The sequence below is a fragment of the Pan troglodytes genome, chromosome 19 (assembly GCF_028858775.2).
Source record: "Pan troglodytes isolate AG18354 chromosome 19, NHGRI_mPanTro3-v2.0_pri, whole genome shotgun sequence".
In the NCBI taxonomy this organism is placed as follows: Eukaryota; Metazoa; Chordata; class Mammalia; order Primates; family Hominidae; genus Pan; species Pan troglodytes.
The window spans coordinates 87,764,195-87,777,960 of NC_072417.2; the positions used below are offsets into that span (position 1 = coordinate 87,764,195).

The 13,766-nt window shown below is 52.2% G+C and overlaps 2 protein-coding genes across 24 annotated transcripts in view; one reads left to right on the forward strand and one right to left on the reverse strand.

Moving 5' to 3' along the window:
* Positions 1-374: 374 nt before the first annotated feature.
* NAT9 (N-acetyltransferase 9 (putative)) lies at positions 375-6,322 on the reverse strand. 15 transcript variants are annotated; one of them, XM_009433227.4, is made up of 7 exons: positions 6,196-6,322; positions 5,551-5,636; positions 3,402-3,514; positions 2,722-2,865; positions 2,041-2,100; positions 1,783-1,877; positions 375-1,683 (listed from the first exon to the last, which is right to left on the reverse strand). In XM_009433227.4, the coding sequence occupies exons 2-7, from the start codon at positions 5,625-5,627 to the stop codon at positions 1,549-1,551; spliced, it is 624 nt and encodes a 207-aa protein (XP_009431502.1). In that variant the 5' UTR covers positions 5,628-5,636; positions 6,196-6,322; the 3' UTR covers positions 375-1,548.
* TMEM104 (transmembrane protein 104) overlaps positions 6,323-13,766 on the forward strand; it is a 63,079-nt gene continuing 55,635 nt past the window's right edge. For 4 of the 9 annotated variants that reach the window (XM_063799935.1, XM_063799936.1, XM_063799937.1 and 1 more), the window contains exon 1: positions 6,323-6,505. In XM_063799935.1, the coding sequence (XP_063656005.1) occupies positions 6,323-6,505 (183 nt within the window). Of the gene's footprint in view, positions 6,506-7,210; positions 7,323-13,766 lie in introns of all 9 variants that reach the window. The other 5 variants (XM_063799941.1, XM_063799942.1, XM_063799940.1 and 2 more) reach the window with 4 other exon arrangements.

Consider the following 13,766-nt stretch of genomic DNA (forward strand, 5'->3'; position numbering starts at 1 on the left):
CTCCTGGGCTGAGGGGAATGAGTAAAGCAGGTAGATCTGGAATCAGGGAGTGGACAGTGTCCCCCAGGCCAGTCACTATCTGGCCATCTCCTGCTCCTTGTCAGAGGAACCATCCAAAACCCTTACCACAGCAGTGCCCTGCTCAGCTGACCTGCCCCCACCCCACCCTTGCTTCTACCCTTTGGCCCCTGACAGATTCCCCTCCACAGGGGTTGTGGAGGGGCCCCTCCCTATCTCACCTGCTGGGTGGGGAAGCCCTGGGGGACCTTTGACTCTTCATTAACCTGAAGACTGGTGGAAGGAATGGGTGGCCCCAAGGGAACTCCCATTGCTGAGGTACACGTGGTACGAAGGGAGCCACAGCAAGCAACGCGTTCGTTTTATAATGTTCGTTTTATAATGTTCGTTTTCGGTTCCAGTTGTTCACATGCAGTCTGCTGTGAGACTCCAAGATCAAGGGTGCTGGGAGGCCTTAGGCAAGTCACCTTACTTATCTAAGACTGTCTCCCCACCTGGAAGATGCCCTGCAAGCCTCCTGTGGCTGTGTTTAGAAAGCATGCCCGGCCTTTCTTGACAGCCAGCCACCCCAGATGATGGCAGGGCAAGGAAGACTGTTAGGAGTCAGAGTGCTCCCCTCAGGTGGAGGGAAACTGGGCCAACTCTACTTTGTAAGCCATAGGGTGCCAGGTAGCCCGGCCACCCTGAGCCTGTGCCTCCACTGCCCCCGCGTGGCCAGTCAGGTGCAGCTGCTCCCAGAGATGGAGGGTGAGGAACAGACGTGGGAGCACCAGAGGGACAGAGCTGATGGCCTGACGCTCTCTTCAGGAGGGCACCCGCAAGGGGCCTCTGCTTCCTCAGTGCCCCCAGAGCTTTACCAGCAGAGGGGTGTTTTCTAGCCACAAGGAGCTGTATCTAACACTAATGCCTTTAAACTCAAGACTGGCTCCAGGAGAGAGGAGGACGGACACTAGGTTGAGGGGCCAGGCCACACTCACTCTGGACCACCTGTTGTTCCCAGGTCAAGTTCCCAGGGTCACACCAGCCTGCTTCTGCAGGACAAGAGGACCAAGCTGCCCTTGAGTGGACACTGTGAGGCTGGGGCTCCTGGTAGCTCTTCACACGGACCAAACGGGAAAACCAGGAAAGCTGGTAGTGCCTGGAGCTTCACTCCCAGCCAGGGCAGCACCTCTGGCCTCTAAGGAGAAAGGCCTGTCCACTCCCATCCATGTTCCAGGTCCCCCTGCACCTCCGGCTCCCACCTTCATCCCGACATCTCCCATGGATCCCTGCCCTCCATTCCAGCTTCCTAGAGTCTGGGTCTGGGTTTGGCCGGGAGGGGAGAAGGGAACTGGCCCTGGCCCTGGAGTCTGCTCAGCCACACCACTAGCTGGAGGGAGGCCACAGCAAGCCCCGCCAGAGTCTGAAGGGCCTCGAAAGGTGATTCCCAGCCTGGGCCAGGAGCACTCTCCCAGTGCAGGGCTCTGGTCTTTGGAGTGTATGGGCCCAACACCCTGCTCACACAGAGTGGCTGCCCACAAGGCCCAGCCATCAGCAGGGCTCTGCCGACCCATCTCTGTAAGGCTTCTCTTCCACGTGGCTGGTCTGCTCCAGAAGCCACTGATGCTCGGACTCACTCACTGTCAGTCTGAGGGTCACCTCCTGAAAAACACTGCTCGTAGCCACCTACGTGAGCCAGAGAACAAAGCCTGCTAAGTTACAGTATTACCACCACCAGGCCCACCACCCAGGTCTAAGCCCCACTCTGCCCCAGGACATCCTTACCTGCTCAAAGTGAAGTTTCTGGAACATCCGGATGCTTGGTTCATTTCCTTGCCCAATTTTAGCCTCAAACTTGGTCAGACCTAGCGTGGTCACTCCTCGCAGAGGAGATGAGACAGGGGCAAGTAAGGAGGCGCCTGCCCCCACCCTCCTGTCCCAAGCTGCAGAGGAGGAACCTTCACCTGCCCCCAACCCTCAGACCTGAACAAAGTTCACCTGGGGCCTGGCCACTTCCCGCATTGTCTGCTCACACTTTCTTACCGTAAGACAGCATCGCGAGAACGGCCTCAGTGCCAAGGCCCTTACCCCTGCAGCTGGGCTCTAGGAGAGACAACAGGAGCGGCGCTGACGCCATGTGCCAGGCTTCAGTGCGGGCACTTGGCAGACACCATCTCATTTAATTCTCAACAACTCTGAAGTTGCTACTATCGTTACCATTCTGCAGACGAGGAAACAGGCACAAAGAAGTGTGAAAGGCCTCACAGCTTGCAACCCAGCAACCTGACTTCAAAGCTGACCTCTTTACCTCATGGAGTCAGTATGCTGCCTCATGGGGATAGTCAGTAGCCACTTGGGGGAAACTGAGGACCATGAAGGAGCAGAAACAGGAGGGCCTCCTCCTGTAATATGACAACATGCTCCAGAGAAGACCTTTTTCTGAGGGTCCCCAGCCCACCCCAACTATGGGACTAACCATACTTGAATCTACCCCAAACCAAGGGTTAAGTTCACGCCTAAGCCTAAGGACTAAAGTGATGAGGCTAAGGGTGTACCACCAGGCTGAGGGGGCTAGGTGGGCAGGCTGCCCAGCCAGGCCCTGGACTCACCACATAGAGCCTCCCAGTGAACCCTGTGAGTGCCCACCCTTTGCAGCCTCGGCAGGCTCAGTCAGCAGATCTGAGAGCCGGGAGTCAGCAGAAGGCAGGGCTAGGTGAAACAAACCTGCAATCATGACCTCGATCTCCCCCAAGGTGGGGTCTTCTAGATCTGTGAGGAAGAGGTTCACATCTCCCACCATGCAGCTCTCTTCGGTGGCGCCTGGCTGGGCCTGCCACTTCTCGGCATCCAGCACAATGAAGGTACACTCTGAGGAGGAGGTGACAGGGCTATCACACACACTCCCCAGAGGAGAGAAGAGAGGATGGTACTCCTACCCAAGCCAGAGCACTGCAGAACACCAGCATCTCTGAGTCTGCCAGGAGAAGAGGGGGTCCCAGAGCTTCCTTCAGCTCATTACAAAACTCCAAATCTGCCTCATACAGAAAAAGCCTCTCCAACCAGCAACCAAATTCTCAGACAGCAGGGAACACAGAGGAGGACAGTCACCACACTAGGCTGTGGTGAGGGACGTGAGGGGCAGGGCCTCAATTTACAGCCAGAGCCCCAAATGCTCTACTTTCTCCAAATCCTTCCAAGCCCGATGCAGTGGGTGGGGAAGAGGACAGAAGGGTCAGCCACAGGGACTGGCTTCAGGGCCATGAGAATACAGGAGTTCCAGCACCTTCCAGGCTTTTCACAAAGCTTCTATGGCCGGGGCTGGGAAAGGGAAGGAACCTGGAGACTGACTGTGGAGTCAGCCCTCCCAGTACCAGGGCTAGGGGGAGTTGGGGGGCACTCCTCACTGTCTGCATCTTCCTGCCAGCTGCGCTGCATGGCATACTCCTGCTCCAGGGTCAGCGGCTCCGAGGCTGTCAAACGCTGCAGCTCCTCTGATTTCATCCACTCGTGGTACCTGCTGGGACAGAGGGGTGGCTTTAGACATGGAGGACTCATTCAGAGGCATACGTCTGACACCTTATAATGTGAGGGTCCAGAACCAGACAGGGCTAACATAGGGCTCAAAGAAGACCCAAAGGGTTATGATTGCTCCTAAGGCAGGGGCCACAGACACAAGACCCAGAAGCAAGCTAGTCTTCCACAAGAACAGCAGGACGAGTCAGTTCTATCTGTCCAATTTCCTATCCTGTCTCGGGTCAGTGCGGAGGAGCAGTCTGAAACCAAACATTCTTCAAATTCCAGAAGGGGATGTATATGGCAAGCCAACCTCAACAAAGGCGGCTGGACAGATCCCACGAAGTTAGGGCACCAGGAACCCTCAAACGGAAAACTACAAGTAGAGAATACCCATCTACAGCACCACTATCCCAATCTACCAGACATGTGCCAACTGCCCCCACAGGAATCCCATCATGACTCAGTCCTGGCCTTTCGAATGGTAGATATCACAACTCATCAGCTCAGAGTTCAAGGACAAGCTAACATTAAGTCTCCAGGAACTGAACATACTCACTGGCACCAGGGAAACATCACTAATTTACAATTAGGTGAGAAGACAATTTCTTTTTCTTCCATGTTTAGTTTACATAAAGCAATTCCTTGCTGAAAGGCCAAAAAGCTGAGAGAATGAAAGGGAAGAGGATGGGCAGCTCCTCCCAAGGAAGTCACAGTCCCCAGGTTCTGCTATTTTTTTTTTTTTTTTTTTGAGACAGAGTTTTACTCTTGTTGCCCAGGCTGGAATTACAGGCATGTGCCACCATGCCCGGCTAATTTTTTTGTATTTTTATTAGAGACGGGGTTTCTCCACGTTGGTCAGGCTGGTCTCTCTCTTTTTTTTTTTTTTTTGAGACGGAGTCTCGATCTGTCACCCAGGCTGGAGTGCAGTGGCGCGATCTCGGCTCACTGTAAGCTCCACCTCCCGGGTTCACGCCATTCTCCTGCCTCAGCCCCCCGAGTAGCTGGGACTACAGGCGCCCACCACCACATCCGGCTAATTTTTTTTGTATTTTTAGTAGAGACGGGGTTTCACCATGTTAGCCAGGATGGTCTTGCTCTCCTGAGCTTGTGATCCGCCTGCCTCGGCCTCCGAAAGTGCTGGGATTACAAGCGTGAGCCACTGCGCCCAGCCTTTATTTTATTTTATTTTATTTTATATTTTATTTTATATTTTATTTTATATTTTATTTTATTTTATTTTATTTTATTTTAATTTTATTTTATTTTATATTTTATTTTTATTTTATTTTTGAGACAAAGTCTCACTCTGTTGCCCAGGCTGGAGTACAGTGGTGTGATCTCGGCTCACCACAACCTCCACCTCCCTGGTTCAAGTGATTCTCCTGCCTCAGCCTCCCAAGTAGCTGGAATTACAGGTGCCTGGCAACAAGCCCAGCTAATTTTTTGTGTTTTTAGTAGAGATGGCGTTTCATCATGTTGGCCAGGCTGGTCTTGAACTCCTGACCTCATGATCCACCCACCTCAGCCTCCCAAAGTGCTGGGATTACAGGCGTGAGCCACCGCACCCGGCCGTTTGTTTTTGTTTGTTTTTGTTTTTTTGTTTTGTTTTTTTTTTTTTTTTGAGACAGGTTCTTGCTCTGTCACCCAGGCTGGAGTACAGTGGTACAATCACAGCTCACAGCAGTCTTCATCTCCTGGGCTCAGGCAATCCTCCCACCTCAGCCTCCCTAGTAGCTGGGACTGCAGCTGTGCACCACCATGCCTGGCTAATTTTTGTATTTTTTTGTAGAGACAAGGTCTCGCTACGTTACCCAAGCTGGTCTTGAACTGCTGGGCTCAAGCAATCCTCCTGCCACAGCCTCCCAAAGTCCTGGAATTACAGGCGTGAGCCACAGCACCCAGCCTTTTTTCCCCCCTCATATATAATTATTTCTCACAACCAATGTTTCTTCTTAGGGGAAATAGCCCTGAGACTGGGGCTGTACCTTACACAGCTCTGGGTGCTGATACGCACCCCATGTCAAGCGGGAAAGATACCTGGGCACATGCTCCGAGGTGTAGGGTACAAGGACCACCTTCTTCCCCAGCAGCAAGGTGTTCTGATTCAACCTCATGGTAGCAGCCTGCATGCAGATGGGGAGAGCAAAGACTTCAGGACCCTGAATTTCCTCCAACTTTGGGTAGGAGCTCCAGCTTTCCTGCTGGGGCTAAGTTGACTTCCGTCATTAGTTCCGTCTAGACACTTCAAAGAATACAGACTCCAAAATTCTTGCAAGAAAGAGAACCAGGCTGGTTAAGGATAATTAAACAATCCTTGACTCCCACTCCAAGAGGCCAAGCCTGGGCTCCGTTTCTGCCGGTTCCTTCCGTCCACTCCCCAGAACTTCGATTCCTCAAACCCAAGCACCAAGTACCAAGTACCAAAGTATCCCCAGAGCTCCCATTACTTGCCCCAGTCCGGGGATTCCAACCCAGAATCAACTTTCAGCCCTGCCTTAAACCTGCTTCCAACCTCTTACCCCGGCGACCACCGCACGGGGCTCTAGCCACTCCCTCCCCGCCCCCGACCACTTCAGGGCAAGGCGGGCTTAGTCTTAGGCCCTCCCCTTTGAGTGGCGTTCTAGACCACTCTCTTCGACCCTCCAACCACGCGGACCCGGGTACTGCCAAGCTCACACCCACCTACCACCGACGAAATCGTCCACCGCAGAAAGGGTGATCTACCTCCTCCAACCAGCCACGTTCCCAGGCCCGGCCGGCTACCGCCCCTTCCGCATGCGCGTGAGAACGCGCCCCGCCGACTTCCGCCATGTTGACGGCAGCCGCCAGGCCCCAATCCCGGTCCCGCCCCCGCGAGGCGCCCAATCAGCGCGCGCGAAGAAGGTGGGCTGTGGGGCCGGCGCATGCGCGCTGCGGACGCTGGTGCTGGACAGTGGCGCCGGCAGCAGGGGACCGGCTGGAGACGGCGGCTTGGGAGCTGGCTGTGCTGCAGGTGTTGGGTCGGGTCGGGTCGGGTCGGGTCGGGTCGGGTCGGGACGGGCGGGAGAGGACGGGACGGGTCGGGATAGGTTGGGGCGGGGCGGGGCGGCACTAGACTCGGGACTCCTCCAGGAGGGAGAGAGAGGGAGAGGCTGGGAGTGGGGCTCTTGAGAAAAGAGGGAGCTTTGAGGGTGGGGAACCCTAAGAGAGTAGGTGGGGCCAGGGAGTGGAGGCCCCATTAAAAAAAGGAGGCCTTAGTGCCAGGAGTGGGGTTGGAAGGGCAATGTAGGAAAGCCCCCAGCTCCCTGCCCTAGGCAGAGGCGGCAGACAGTTCCTTGGGCTCCCATGTGTGGTAGTGAGTTCCTGGTTCCTGGAACTAAACGAGGATAACCACCCCAGAGCGTGGAAAGGGGGCTCTTGTGGTGGGTGAGACTTAGTGGTTTTAGAGGCCCCTTAAATCACTTGCACCCCGAGCAGCATTGAAAACATCCGTGCTGGGCACAGAGCAGTGCCCTGCACAGCAAGGGAAAAGTTAGAAGAAACCGTCCAGATTTCTGTCATCCAGGGTGACCCCTCCCCCGGGGGTGAATCTTGTGACAGATACTGAGGCCCTAAGTGTCTGTGATAAAAGAACCAGAGGTGGCAGGGGAAGTCTGCAAGTCTCCTCCCACCCCTGTCTCAGTCCATCAGATAGGTGAAGCCTGCTTTTTGTTTTAAGGAGCTGCGGCAGCCGCCGCCCTTGCACCTAAGGAACCTCTGCTGCCAGCCCTTCCTCACTTTTGGAAATGGCAGGTGAAATTACAGAGACCGGGGAACTCTACTCTTCCTACGTGAGTGTGACTTATAGAACCTTTTGCTCACTTAAGTGTTCCTGGCTTCTAGAAAAGCACATTGCTTCCTGGAGATGGGACTAGTGAGTGCTGCTACTTGAGCAGACCATAGTGGAAGCAGGATGGGGGAGTTCCATGGGGCAGCGACTACAGTGCTGCTGTGGTGGCTCAGAATGTAAGTCAGATTTATTCTCTTTTTAAGGTGTTTGTCAGAGTGGTCAAGCCAAACAAAATCGCCATGCTGTTTATAATGTTAATCCCGGGCTGGGCACGGTGGCTCACGCCTGTAATCCCAGCACTTTGGAAGGCCGAGGCGGGCAGATTACCTGAGGTCAGGAGTTCAAGACCAGCCTGGCCAACATGGTAAAACCCTGTCTCTACTAAAAATACAAAATTAGCCGGGCATGGTGGCACTGTAATCCCAGCTACTCGGGAGGCCGAGGCAGGAGAATCGCTTGAACCCGGGAGGCGGACGTTGCAGTGAGCTGAGATCGAGCCATTGCACTCCAGCCTGGGCAAAAAGAGCGAAACTCTGTCTCAAAAATAAAGAAATAATGTTCATCTCCAGGCTACCACACTTGCCTGCAGTGCTGCCCTTCAGATGAACAGTGATTGACCGCTGTTGACTCTGGGTTTTGCTCATCTCAGCAGTTGGAAACCGCTTTGGTCTTTACTGAATTTTAAATTGCACAACTTTTATAGTCTTGGATGGCGTAAGAAGCAGCGAAAGCATACAGAGACTTCTAATTACAGTTTGGTGGACTCTGCAATTAGAACAATTAGAATGATTGATTCTCACTGTCTTAGGTCTGTGTTACCTCTGGCTGCCCCCAACACACACTCAATTTATCTTCTCTATGTAACGTATGATTGGTCATAGTTGTTACATCACAGGGCCCTCTTGCCTGGATAAGTAGCCAGAGGGTTGGAATAATCAGATGGTTGACTCAGGTTGCTACCAACCCTCCCAGGCAAAAGCAGCACTGCCCTAAGTAGCAAGAGTTTTCTAGAACTTGACCTGCCTTCAACAGCTGCCCTGCCTTGTACATAGCTTCCTAGCCTGGGGATCTCTGGTCTGTTTCTGCTAGCTTCACAGACTAGCATTGTGGTGTGATGGACAAGGAAGTGTCTCCAAGACATTTCCTTCACAGCTGGAAGAAAGCCTTCCTGATTCCAGAGTCTTCCTATTGGGCCTGTGCCATTCATGTGTGGCAATAAAGGAGGCTTCTTCACCCATCACCTGTGTAATTTCTCAGGGGAAGTCTTTTTTTTTTTTTTTTTTTTTTGAGACAGAGTTTCACTCTTGTTGCCCAGGCTGGAGTGCAATGGTGCAATCTCGGCTCACTGCAACCTCTGCCTCCCAGGTTCAACCTCTGCCTCCCAGGTTCAAGCAATTCTCCTGCCCCACCCTCCCAAGTAGCTGGGACTACAGGCATGCACCACCCCGCCCAGCTAATTTTTTGTATTTAGTAGAGACAGGGTTTCACCATGTTGGTCATGCTGGTCTTGAACTCCTGACCTCAGGTGATCCACCCGCCTCAGCCTCCCAAAGTGCTGGGATTACAGCCGTGAGCCACTGCGCCCGGCCTCTCAGGTGAAGTCTTTCATGAACCCTGGAATGGAATAAATAGTGTCCCTCTCATTTGTGGAATTATGTAACAGCTCCTAGCCTCCTGCTGTCAGCGATGAAATCTCCATGCTGTCTATTAATGTAAAAGTCACCACGGCTCCCGCTTTTTCTTACAACATCTGTAAATTTAGAGATGAGATGAGTCATCCCTGTAACTAAGTTTTGTAAGGAAAACACTTGGATATGTCCCCGTTTCTTGTATCTCCAGTTGTTTAAGGGGTTCTCTCACATGTCAGCATGTGCCCACAGGAAATGAGGCAGTTAGGCCTGCAAGCTTCAGTGCGCTCTGCCCGTTTTTGTTCTCCATCTCCTCTGTGTTTTATTTCGTTCAGGGTCTTTGTTGCCCAGAGGGCCAGCTCTGGGCATTGGCCATAAACAAGTGCTTGTGTTGTTTTATCCTACTGGTGAAGAGAGATGTAGGGAGGAGATGGGGTGGGGTGGGGAGGGGATGATGTGACATCAAACAGGAGGTGTAGTGGTCAGTGTTCTGAGGGGAGAAGACACCTTCTTCCTAAGGGTTCCTTAACTCCCCCGTCCTGGAACAATCTTGGTCCTCTGTAAGACCAGAAGAGTTTGTTGTCACTGAACCCAGATAAGCTGTGGAACTAACTCGCTGCTGACGCTGGCTGCTCTGAGTTCCCCTGCAGGGCCCAGCTCAAGACAACGTGGGCAGAGCTCTGCCCTGGCTGCCTTGGGAAACCAAGACACGGGGCAGGTCATTCATACGTGTGCTTCAGCCCACGCGCATTTACAAGACAAAGCCTCTCCTTAGCTCTCTATTGCCCCATTCATTTTGAGTTCTTTTCCCCTTCAGGAGTTCCAAGGATGTTCGCTTTAGCTTGAATTATTCTGCCTAAAATATTTGTAACAAGCAGACGAGCCTCCTAGGTGGCTCAGATGTCACACCCTCTCAAGGGTAGTGCTGAACACGGGAACATGGTTCAGAGAGGTACATGTCCCCTTAAGGGATCTCAGGATAGACATGTCTGTTTCCCCATTTATGAGGACCGAGAGTGACACAGAACTGAAGTGGTTGCTGTGTGATCAAAATACAGGATGCTGTAGGTCACGCCCAACAGAAGGGTCGGCCGCTGAGGGTGCCTCTGCCTGCTGGTTCCTGCTGAAGATTGTTGCGGTTGCTTTCGAAGGAGAGAGGCTTGTTTCACACCCTGAAATCCTAGTCATTGCTTCCGCATCTTTGCTGCCTTCTGTTTCCTTTGACAATTGTCAGAGGGGAAGCTGTTGAAAGATACTGGTGACGTCTGCCCCATGCAGGTCATGAGTGAGGCTGCTGGGTGGAGACGAGGCATGTGGGATGCTGCACTGAGCTCTCTAGGGCATAGGAGAGCAGGCCAGCCGTCCCAGGGAGCAGTGCCTGTGCCTCCTCCAGTGCAGCCACAGAGGAAGAGGTGAGAATTGGAGATAACTCAGTTTAGAATGCATGCATTGGTCTTCATTATCAAGACTGCAGTAGAGCCTATTCCTCAGCTTTCTGCCACTGCTTCCCAGGAGTCTGGCCCACAGAACTGTCCCACGACCAGCAGAAGAGAACGTCTCCTTTCTCTTCCTTCCCCGCAACCCCTCCTGACCCAACCTGTGGCTCAGCCCAGATTTGCTTCCTGCCTCTATGTCTGTTCATTGTGATTGGCCATCACTGATTACCTTTACAGAAGGTGAAGAGGACTGAATGCTCGCCAGGAGTGCCACAGTCCTGAGAAGGCAGAGAAGTCCTACGTTACCCTGCAGGATTCCCTGAGCCCCCACTGAACACACAGGGCTTGCTTTGGAACTGAAAAAATTGCAACAAAGCAAGACAACTGCAATTACCCATTTCTGCTCCCAACTGCCAATAGTTTCTCTCTTCATTTATTTCTTTGTAAAGTTCTTAAAGGTTCCTAAGTTTCTTTTGGGAGCATGCTTATTTCATTATACCTCTCTCTACAGCAGTGGTTGTCAACTAGCGGTGATCCTGACCCCCAGAGGACAGTAGGCAGTGTCTAGAGACATTTTTGATTGTCAGGACAGTACTGGTTGGAGAGAGGTTGTTACTGGCACCTAGTGGGCAAAGGCCGGGGATGCCACTAAACATCCCACAATGCACAGGACAGGTCCCCATCATGAAAAAAGACCTGGCCCCCAAATTTCCATAGTGCCCAAGCTGAAAAACCCTGATCCACAAGAGACCTTTGACTTTTACATCCCAAGACCTTCAAGCATCCCTGAATTTACAAATGCCTCTTATACTGTTTAGTTTCCCCATAAAACTTTTGCCTAAGAACCATTACTTTCTTTTTTTTTTCTTAAGACCGTGTCTCACTGTGTCACCCAGTGAGCAATTACAGCTCACTGCAGCCTTGACTTCCTGGGCTCAGGCGATTTTCCCATCTCAGTCTTCCAAGTAGCTGGAACTACAGGCACTTGCCACCGTCCCCGGCTAATATTTTTATTTTTTTGTAGAGATAGAGTCTTGCTACATTGCCTAGGCTAGTCTCAAACTGCTGGACTCAAGCCATCCTCCCACCTCAGGAGTTCTGGGATCACAGGCATGAGCCACCAACCTAGCCTAGAACTATCACTTTCTTATGCCTCTTTGCTTTCTCTTTACTTCCATTATGGGAACATCATTCTCCATAAAGAAATAAGGTTTTTTTCCCTTCATAAGTATTACTGCTTACAGAAGCGATAAGCAGAGAACAGAGCTGCAGGGAGGGCAGATGTTAGGTTTTCCGCTGGGGTCTGTTCTGTTAGTGCCCTGCTTAAAATGCTCCAAAACATCCAACCCCCTGTGCCATCCAAAAGGGCTCTTCGCAGTCTGACTGCAGCCTCTTCCAGCCCCACCCCTGCCCGGCTTGCTGTGCTTCAGCCACACAGGCCTTCTGAAAGCTCCTCGAGCCTACCTGCCTCTTTCCCACTGTAGGCCTCTGGACCGGGAAGTCTCTCCCTCGTCTATTGCCTGGGTAGCACCTTCTCATCCTCCAGCTCCCTTCCTGGGGTATCCACTGTTTCCAATGCTTTCCCATTGTGTCTTCTCACAGTGCCCTGATTGTTTGCTTCATAACGCCTCTCTCAAGCTGTAACCGTAGTTGTTTTCTTCCCAGGCTGGAGCGCAGTGGCATGATCTCGGCTCACTGCAACCTCTGCCTCCCGGGTTCAAGTGACTCTCATGCCTCAGCCTCCCGAGTAGCTGGGATTACAGGCATGCACCATCATGCCTGGCTAATTTTTTGTATTTTAGTAGAGATGGAGTTTTACTATGTTGCCCAGGCTAGTCTCGAACTCCTCAGCTCAGGCAATACACCCACCTCAGCCTCTCAAAGTGCTAGGATTACAGGTATGAGCCACCACACCCGGCCTGTAGTTGTTTTCTTGTTGTCTGTTTCCTCCTCCTTAGACCGTAGCCCCGTGAGTTCAAGGGCCATATCTGTCTGGTTTATCATTGTATCCTCAGCTCCAAGCACAGGGCCCGGTCTGTAGAAGGCTCTTGTTGGTTTTTGAATAAATGAGCAGAACTGAGCTAGCTAGATGACCCCTTCCCACCCTTGTACACATGAGCATGAAAGTACCAGCAAAAGTAAACATGAGTTAGTTATAGACATTCACAGTCACTGTGAAAAGCCAGAACTTCCCATTCAGAAGACCAGCAATGGGCTGTGTGTCCCCTGTCTCACCCAACTGCTGCCCTCAAAATTATTCTAGCAGCACCACTCTGAGCCAGGACTCCCAAAGGGGAATCATATCACGATGATGATGTGATCCAACCAAAGCATAGGAAGATGATTCAAACTTGTTTTCATCATTCTGGGATTTGTCTGTGGGATCAAATTGAGATTGTGGGCTGGGCGTGTTGGCTCACTCCTGTAATCCCAGCACTTTGAAAGGTCGAGGAGGGTGGATCATCTGAGGTCAGGGGTTCGAGACCCAGCCTGACCAACATGGTGAAACGCTGTCTCTACTAAAACTACAAAATTAAGCCAGGCATGATGGTGGGTGCCTGTAATCCCAGCTACTCCAGAGGCTGAGGCAGGAGAATCGCTTGAATCCAGGAGGCAAGGTTTCAGTGAGCCAAGAGCACGCCACTGCACTCCAACTTGGGCAACAAAGCGAGACTCCGTCTCAAAAAATAAAAATAAAAATTGAGATTGTGACATCCAAAACTGGATGGTGAAGACTCTCAGGCTCACGTCAGAGATAAGCAGGGTCCAGTGCAATCAGCTGGGTGTTCTCCAGCCTGTGTGCCAGACACCCTGAGAAATGCAGAGAGAAGTGAGACGCAGCCCACGGCCACAGTGAGCTTCATATTTAGTAACAGGGAAAAGAGAAATATGCCAATATCTAAAACCCAAGAGAGGGCATAAGAAGTGTTGTTGCCACAAGGATTCAAAGGCGGGAGGCAGGACAACTTTGGGAGCCTGGGAAGGACTTTGTGGTAGAAGTTGCATTGGAATGGGCCCTGAAGGCTGGGTAGGAGTTGGAGGGGCTGGGGAGGTGGCACAAGACGGCTTTGGTCCTGTGTCCGGTATTCAGGTACTGCAGGCAGAGTGCTTTCCTCTCCACAGGGAGGCCTCCCTTTTGTCCTGCTCTCAAATATCCAGTTAGCACCTGCTGGGAAGCCTGTCTTCTCTAACCACTGCCCAGCCCCTCCTTCTCCCAGCCAATAGCTCCAAGGCGGGAGTTGGCAATCTCTATTTCTTCATGCTTTTTCTTTTTTTTTTTTTTTTTTTTTTTTGAGACGGAGTCTCGCTCTGTTGCCCAGCCTGGAGTGCAGTGGCACAATCTTGGCTCACTGCAACCTCCACCTCCCAGGTTCAAGCGAT

Excerpts from the sequence above, each read along its gene's own strand:
- NAT9 (XM_063798036.1), bottom strand. The coding sequence starts at position 5,642 with ATGCAGGCTGCTACCATGAGGTTGAATCAGAACACCTTGCTGCTGGGG. Across the intron at positions 3,515-5,550 it reads ACCTCGGAGCATGTGCCCAG|CAGGTACCACGAGTGGATGA; the intron begins GTATCTTTCCCG and ends CCTCTGTCCCAG. Across the intron at positions 1,684-1,782 it reads AGAAACTTCACTTTGAGCAG|GTGGCTACGAGCAGTGTTTT; the intron begins GTAAGGATGTCC and ends TGGCTCACGTAG.